Source organism: Sipha flava, unplaced genomic scaffold (genome assembly GCF_003268045.1).
Source record: "Sipha flava isolate LNK unplaced genomic scaffold, YSA_version1 242_pilon_pilon, whole genome shotgun sequence".
Lineage (NCBI taxonomy): Eukaryota > Metazoa > Arthropoda > Insecta > Hemiptera > Aphididae > Sipha > Sipha flava.
The window spans coordinates 459,381-468,867 of record NW_020272890.1 but is presented as its reverse complement, the minus strand read 5'-3'; the positions used below and the strand labels follow the sequence as shown (position 1 = coordinate 468,867).

The 9,487-nt window shown below is 26.7% G+C and overlaps 1 protein-coding gene across 1 annotated transcript; it reads left to right on the top strand.

Annotated features, from left to right (window-relative positions):
• Window positions 1-2,954: 2,954 nt before the first annotated feature.
• On the top strand, window positions 2,955-9,173 carry LOC112684164 (ATP-dependent RNA helicase DDX4-like). The gene is made up of 9 exons (XM_025555519.1): window positions 2,955-3,291; window positions 3,818-4,722; window positions 4,780-5,004; window positions 5,086-5,262; window positions 5,662-5,860; window positions 7,521-7,721; window positions 8,341-8,513; window positions 8,692-8,781; window positions 9,026-9,173. Exons 2-9 carry the CDS (start codon window positions 3,826-3,828, stop codon window positions 9,077-9,079), a joined length of 2,016 nt encoding a protein of 671 aa, XP_025411304.1. The 5' UTR covers window positions 2,955-3,291; window positions 3,818-3,825; the 3' UTR covers window positions 9,080-9,173.
• The last annotated feature ends 314 nt before the right edge of the window (window positions 9,174-9,487 follow it).

Here is a 9,487-nt window from a genome sequence, read left to right as displayed (position 1 = left end):
AAAAAAAAAATGTGAAATTAATCATTGTAATATCTAACACTAAAATATAAGATATTTGTACAACTAACATACATATATTATATTCATAGTAGTAATGTAAACTATGTTATAATGTATCATTTTAATATTATACTATAAATTTAATTTTCATTTTATATTCGAAAAAAAAAAAAAGAAATATATATTAATATTGTTAATCAAAATATCATGTAAAATTAATTGTATTAACCATAAATTTGTATGTCATTTTATGTTTTTTTAAAAAAAAAAAAAATATTGTAAAACAAATGTTGAAAAATTAGGGCTGATTGTAAAAGATTTCTATCTGAGGACAGAAATCTTTCTTTTCGCGCGGAGGTGTTGCGGACATACATGAATGTAGGTCCTTACGACTCTTACAGTACAAGCGGGTCCACATAAATCATAAATAGTAGAGATCGCAGAATGATTATGAGTAATATAATATTCGCAATAATAGAAAGGAACTATTAGTTTAAAACAGAGGGTAACGCAAACACATATTACGAAGACAGATAGTATGTAATAAATATTAAAAACATTATTATAATTAGGCATCAGTAAGACATGTGCAAAAAGCGGATTCGTTAAGTGCACGGAATATAGATAATGGCAAGCCAGATGACAGATGACAGGTGGTTGACATTTGGTAGGTCCGAGTCACTAATGGAAAATGCGCGAATAGTAATATTGACAAGGTCACTAAGGTAATCTGACGTTTGGAAAATAACTTTCACACAACGCGGCACGTTTGATCTCCACGGGACCTAAGTATATAAGGGGGTTGGGAACAGACCAATATTCAGATGTGGTTTACATGTACAGTCGCAAGCACCTTCACGCCACATTATTTCTCAAATTAATGTTTTGTACTTAGAAAATTTATTGAATAAATAGTTTAAATTACAATTAAGTATTTTTATTGAAGTATTATCCTTAAAAACTTAACTATCAAATACGATTGAGCGACGGCACGCAACAATTTATAGAAAAATTTAATAGGTCATAATAATAATTTATCATATTAACATAATATATTATAGGTATAAATATAAAAAGATTAATATCAACACACAATAAAAAAAAAATATATATTTAACTATGGTGTATCTATAAGGGCTATTCGGAAAGTAAGGATCATTTAAGAATATAAAAAAAACCAAGTAAAAGAAAAACATTTTATTATATACGTGTGAAAGTGGAACTAATATACTATTTTTCTACATAGTCACCATACAAATTCAGGCACTTATCATAGCAGTGTACAAGCTCTAAAATCCCTGTGTCATAGAATTCTGCCATCTGTTGCTATGATCTTGTCGACAATCATGGCAACAGTATTCTGGGATAAGCAAGGTGTTCTTATTGATTTTCTCGAGTGTGGTGTAACAATTAACTCTGAGCAGTACTGCCAAACATTGTAAAACCTTTGGAGAGCTATCCAAAACAAGGGCCTGAGAAAATAGTCATCCAAAATTTTGTTTTTGCATGACTGCATATGGCAAACCGTACGCAAGAACTCATTCAACCGGGAAGTTTTTCCTTATCCTCCCTACAGTCCTGATCTTGCTTCAAGTGATTTTCACTTGTTCCCAAAAATGAAGAACTGACTTACAACATAGGGTTTTGATGAAGAGGAGCTCTAGATATGCATTACTGAGTGGCTTGTTCATCGCAAGTGACTGAATTTCTATGGTGACTATGTAGAAAAGTAGTATATTAGTCCCTTTTTCACATGTATATAATAAGATGTTTTTCTTGTTCTTGGTTTTTTTTTATATTCCAAAACGTTTATTATTTTCTGAATACCTCTCGTTTATGTGAAGAAAGAAATATTTCGATAACAGATATAAATAAATATTAAGATTCACATGGGCTAACGTAGGATAATTTAAAATTTCGCGCCCGATACATGTGACAATGTGGTATATGCTATGACCGTGGTACATACTGTAGCTGTGATCAAGCCGGATTCACACTACACCGTGACGTATATTTTATCAGACCGTGTGCTTTGAAAATGTGTGATACCAATATATATCTTATGGTGATGCTGTCAAATTTTGGTTACATATTTTCGTAGTTTTATTATTAGATATAAAATATTTTCATAAGTTTCAATAAATAATAACTGATGAATATTAAATTATATTATAGACAGTATGTATTACATTATTATTAGGACTTGGAACTTAATGCACTTATAAAGTACTAAATATACATGCACTTATGCGCTTAAAAAAGTACAAATATGTTTCAAAAATATGCGCTTAATTTTTTTTTAACGCAAAAATGTTCAAAATAATGATATTTTATTAAATATACTCGTACGTAATAATATAAATCTTGTTAGCATATTATACTAAGCTAAACATTATTTCTAGGTATAAATATATATGATAAAATAAAGCAATATAAATAGCTTGAAATTTGAAATTTTCTTTTAAAATGTTCCCATTAGGTTTTTCATAGTGTCATGAAAATAATTTCAAGGTTACTCAGCAATAAATTGAATAGCCCAATAAAATTATGCAAATGCAACACCTTCCAAGCCCTTTGTTATTATGAATAATGTTATAGAATATTAAATTATTACTATTAAAATCGGTAACCACACGCTCTGAAGTTGGATAAAATCAACTTCACGGTATATTATGGTTAATGAGGTAACTTGTAATTTATTATAAGGTATACTTTGATGTAACAATATGGTTCAACCAATCAGAGATAATTATTTTGGAAGACACGACACGGCACGGTGTAGTGTAAACCCGGCTTAAAGGCGTATGGAGTAGAGAACAAGTTAACTACGGCCCAAGGTTTATAGATAATAGATAGATAATAAATTATAGATAAATAATATTATCTATAAACCTTGAAAACGGTCTATGGCTTTATATAATATATTATCTAAAGCCATAGAGTAATGTCCAAGGTGGATATATATCCACCATGGTAATGTCAGTACTTAATCACAGATTATTCTTATTCTTATAATTTATCAGTAATATCGATTGTCTATCTGTGATATGCGTTTTTTTTTTTTTTTTGTGGTGGCTGTACCTATGTAAAATTATAGGCATTGGCTTTGATGCGATAGTGGTAACGTTATTGCGGTTATAACGACTGTCTTTTCCTCTCATTTGATTGTTTCTCTCTCTCAATTTATTGTTTTTTGAAATGTATTATTAATTATTTTATATTTGAACTGTGGAAGACTATTGTTCGTCCGTTGACGTTTCGAGCCGCTGTCAAAATATTTTGGAAATAACCGTATGTATTTTACCTTATCTGGTGAAAATAGGTTTTGAAATATATTATTTTATTTGGAAATTAAAAAAGCAGTCAATCATCAAAATAGTTATATTTATAAAATATAGTGCTTGTTGATTTTATAATAGACTATTTTATAATCAATAGTTGTAGTAAAGAACTTGTAATTCTCATTTATTTATCCTTTATTATTTTACATATTTGATGGTTAGGTTAGTCTAATCAATTTTTGTTCTTATATTCATTTTTTATCTAATATTATGAATTAGTTGGAAATTTAATTGATTTATTGAAAAGATAATTTAATTTAATTCTTTTCAGAAACATCATTAAATTTAATTCATGTTAATGAAAAAGAAAATTTATGCAATTAATATTTTATCAGAATTAAATTAATCATCATAATAAAAATGTATATCAATAACAAAATCTAATATGATCTTCAACATCTGTAACGGATAGGAACTCTAAGAAGAAGATCATAATACATTTTTGATAATTTAAAATTTTTTGAAATTTATTTTAGGATTTGCAATGGAACAAAATCCAATTGGTTCATCAGAATCTAACGAAAATAATCAGTCACCAACTATAAATGAATGGAGTTATAAATGTCAAACTACTAATAATGATAACTTTGAACAAACTTTGGTAGAAACATTCAATGATTCCTCAATAAATGATAATTCTAATGCTGGAAGACATGAAGGTCATTCTGATTTCACTATTAGTGAAAATACACAAAACCTTTGGAATAATCAATATGAATCAAAAGATAATCAGGACAATAAGGATAACTCAGGATATAGAAGAGGAGGGAGAGGAGTGTTTAACAAAACAAACCACAGCCGTAGTTCAATTGAAAAATCGTGGGGCCATGATTTTTCCAATAATTTTCAAAGTAATAGTGGAAATACGCGAGGTCGTGGTCGTGGTCGGAATTTTACCAAAAAATTTAACGAAGAAAACAATTCATTCGGAGATGAATCTAATAATAGTTTTAACAATCAAAATGGTATTACTGCTACAGGCTACAGAGGACGAGGACGAGGAGGTCATCGAGGTAGAGGAGGAAGGTTTAGAGAAAATTCTGGTGGCTTCTATGATAATGATGGAGATGGTTTAAAAATAAAAGAAAACAAACATAGTGTACCATATATTCCACCAGATATTGAAAATGAAGAATCTATTGCTGGAATTGAAGCAGGTCTGAATTTTGATAAGTATGAAACAATTGAAGTAAAAGTGAGTGGAACTGATCCACCAAAAAGTGTGACATCATTCCATAGTTCTGGTCTGCAAGAAGTTTTATTAGAAAACTTATCTTTGAATAAATTCTCTACATCAACACCAATTCAAAATTATTCTATACCCATTGTCATTGCTGGAAGAGATTTGATGGCCAGTGCTCAGACTGGTTCTGGAAAAACTGTAATTTAATTTAATTTTTTAACATTTCAAATTAAGAAAATATAATTTTTATTTTAGGCAGCATTTGTACTACCTATTTTACATAATTTATTGGAAAATCCAACATCATTAGTTTATGATGAAAATCATTGTGAGCCTCAAGTTGTCATTATGGCACCTACTAGAGAATTAGTTGTTCAGATTTGTGAATGTGTTTGGAAATTCAGCAAAGGAACTGATATCAGAAATGGATTATTGTATGGAGGTACATCTGTTGGTCACCAAAAGTCTAAAATTCTACAGGTAATAATAGTAAAAATCAAAGTTTTAAAAAATATGTCTGCTTTTAATGTTTTTAACTAAATTTACTTTTCTTTTATTTAGCGAGGAGTTCATATTTTGACTGCTACTCCTGGACGCTTGAATGATTTTGTTGAAAAAGGTATTGTTACTTTCTCGTCAATTAAATACTTTGTTTTAGATGAAGCCGACAGAATGTTACAAATGGGCTTTAAACAAGATATAGAACGAGTATTGAAACACCCAACTATGCCTCCTAATGTAAGTTTTTTGTAATTTTAATTTCAATAAATAAGTTAAAAAAGGAAAAACTAACACATTATGTACAGCTCAAGTAAGAACTAGTAAGCTAAGTAAAAATCTCATTTTGCTTAGACTGAGAGACAGGTTTTAAATAATAAATGAATGTATGTTTCTTCTCCATATTCTACATTTTAGGAAACGAGCAATTAGTTGGCAGAAAAAATAAATACAAAATATTTTTATTCATTCTTTTTTTTTTTTATATAAATTTAATTTGATGGAGAAATTATTTTTAACAAATTTGGTATAATTTTAATATAATTAAAGGTAATAAATAATTTTTTGACTTATATAACGATTAAACAGTATTATGTATTATTATAAAATTAATACAGAAACTCTTTTATTATTTTTTAGAATAAGAGACAAACATTAATGTTTTCTGCTACATTTGCGAGTGACATTCAATACATGGCAAAATCTTATTTAAAACCAGATTATATATTTGTAGCTGTTGGTGAAATAGGAGGAGCTTGTAAAGACGTAGTGCAAACCATATTACAAGTTGGGAAATTTAAAAAGAAGGAAACATTACTTAATTTATTGAAAGAAATGGGTATGATTTTATATTTAACGTGTTATAAATATAAATAATTATTAGTGTTTGGCGAATATTGTTTTAAGATGTTGAGTCGAATCCAATTCAAAATTCAAGTACTCATATATTTACAAATACAATTTTTTTCCAAACTTGAGTACTCGCTCAACTCTAAAATACATAATATTATGTTTTTAATATCTCGACTAAATCATTATTAATAACATTGATTTTATAATAGTCAGTTATAAAATCAATGCTAATACATTAAAATTTTAAACTATTGTTTAATGTTTATTATTTATTTAGTTCTACAATATAGAGTAATAATAAAATAGAGAGTAAAATAGTATTTATATTTAAATATTTAATTATTTTATAGTCGAATCCTCTTTACAACATATAAACTGTTTGTTATAACTTATTTACCCAAAATCAAAACTATTTACATATTTGTAAAGACGAGTATTGCTATTAAACTAAAGCAGTAAAACTATAAATAAGAAAAAAATAACAAACTCGTAGTGGTCGAATGACAGAAACTAAATAATAATTACTTATAATAGCAGCTGATTAGTGTGTGTTGTTGGTCGATGGTGATGGTTACCAAATTATATAAAATGTCATTAACCCATTGTTGTTATAATAACTTAATATTAATGCAATAATATCTAATATTATTAATTTAAACCATCGACCTTTGTGATATTCTTTTTGGAAATATTTGTCTCCCAGTATTTATAGTTTTAACATTAATTTTTCAATAAATTAGTGAAATAAATTCAAGTGAATCAAGGTACTCACTCGTATATATGAGTACAATTTTTTAGTTGAGTTGAATACTCGAGTTTGACTTAGTAATTTTTCCAAAGTCTAGTTTCGCCCAACTCTATTAGTTATAAGTAGGGCAGAGGACTTTTAGCTTTAAAAAATCACCAAATATGCAGTTATATACACAAAATATGCATTTTAAAATTATTAATATGCATTAAAAATATACATTTTAAAATGAATATTTTGGGGAAAAAATAAGGATTTTTTCTTCTGTAAGTACCTATTAATTTAATAAGTATGTTTTATTTGAAGTTTATGTACAACTTACATGTTACAATAAGTATTGAATTATTTGAATTTATGGGCTTATGTGTTTTAACCATTTAGTTATAGGTTGTGGAGGAAGTAAAAGATCAGGTGCGAGGTGCTGTATTTTTAAATATTACTACACGAGAAAGCGCTTTCAAAAAAAAAAAAAATTTATATTGGAATTTAATAACATTATTTATTAAATAACATTATTTTGGTTGTATAAAAAAATAAATATAAATGTAGACAAACAAATATTGATAAAATGATAAATTATTTAAAATATGCATCTAAAAGTATAAAATGGAAGAAATATGCCTAAAAACTAAAAAAAAAACTCAAAATATGCATTTATATGCAAAATAAAATGTCAAAACTAGCTTTGTGAAATCATAAAACGTATATGTTTCATATTCTGCTATTTTTGTGACTGTGGTAAAAAAATATGCAAATGCTATAAGTCCTCTACCCTAGTTATAATTAATAGTATTTGTAATCAATAATAATAATATATAAATTTAAATTATACAAAAGTTTTTAGCTATTTTTACTTAAATATATTTTTTATTTTTTTTATTTTTTTTTATTATGTTAGATGATTGTCAAGGTACAATAGTATTTGTTGAACTTAAAAGGACTGCAGATTATACTGCTGCATATCTAAGTGAAATGGATTTTCCAACTACAAGTATTCATGGTGATCGTGAACAACCTGAACGGGAACAAGCTTTAAATGATTTAAAAAAAAAAAAAATGAAAGTTCTAGTGGCTACAGCTGTTGCTGCTCGAGGATTAGGTATTTACTAAAAAATTTAAGTTTTTAATTTTCAGAAAATCAGGGGAAAAATATTTTTAATTTAAATTGAATAACATCAAATGAATTTAATATTAAAAAAAATTATTATATCACAGTGTAAAACTATATTTACCTAATTTAATTGTAAATAGATAAACTTTGAATTGTTGATGCTTAATGGTAAAATAAATTAACTTTGTTTGATATTTTGTACTTTCATATTTAATTGCATATTTGATAATTTTTTGGTGCAATTTTAAGTGTCTAAACATCTGAGCCCTAAAAAAAGTTATTGATGTTTATCATTAATATTTTATATACCTTTGAAAGCAATCGTACATTGATTTTAAGTTTTAAAGAATTTTAACATCAACATCATTCACCTGTTCTTGTATTTTACTTGACTATGGAGTCTTGTCCATTTTTTTTAAATTTGATTTATTTAAAAAGTACTTCTTGTTAAAGAAATAAATTGTTGTACTTTTTTAATTTTACAATTTTATTCTTATTATTTTTAGCAGAAAAAACTATCCCTATAACTAACCCTCCTATGATTTTCTGAAGGTTAATAAACTAATTATTATTATTTTATTTTGTATAATTTAATTTTCTTTTATAGATATCAAAGGAATAAATCATGTTGTAAACTTTGATTTGCCAAAAACAATTGATGAATATGTTCATCGTATTGGACGTACAGGTAGATTAGGAAATGCAGGTAAAGCTATTTCATTTTTCGACCCTGAAGTGGATGGACAGTTGGCTCCGGAATTAATTAGAATCCTTTCTAATGTAAGTTAAAATTTTAGTACTAAATAACTAATTTAAATATACAGTTAGATTTATTTTATGTTAGTAAATCATATCCAAAAAAGCAAATATTTATAAATTTTACATATTTATTGATAGATTACCCTTTTGATGATTTCATATATGAAGTATGTTTTAATTTGTAAACTTATAACTATAGGCAGAACAAGAAATCCCATCATGGCTAAATGATGCTGCTGCACATATGTGTGCTACTCCAGCTTTTGGTGATTTCAATGATATAAGAACAGTAAGTGTTTATATGAATATTATTATTTAGTATTTACTATTCAAATTTCTATTATTTTTTGAGTATATTAGAGTTATTTTTGAGTATATTACAAAGTTATTTAATTATATATTTTAATTATTATTATTTCTGTTATAATTTCATTATCAATTTAAAAATATTTAATTTAAATATGTTTCAAATTATAAATTATGTTATAAAATTGGTTTAAATTTTGTACTTATATTATTTGTATTTATTTTAGAATGTTGAAGTAACTTCTGAAATGGTTGCCACTGAAGAGGAGGAATGCTGGTAGACTACTTGTTCATGACTTAACTGCATATATTTATTATTTTTATAAAATATACATTTTAAAAATGAAAAATAAATATACATAATATTTTACAATATAATGTAGTATATATATATATAATCTTCTTTGGTTATTAAAGGCCATTAAGGCCCATTACAACAATACAAAATTGCTTCCATCTATCTTTGTCCTCCTGTGTTATAGTTTCTCCATCTCGTATCCGATATCTGCTAAATTCTTCTCCGTTTTGTTAATCCCCCTTTGTTTCAGTCTACCAAGTGATCTTTTCTCCTGGGGTTTCTATTTTAAAACCGCTTTCAAAAGACTATTTGACCTCCATTCATGACCAGCCCATGCCATTCTCTTATATTTTAATACTGCTACTATGTCTGGCTCTATATAATTGTATTT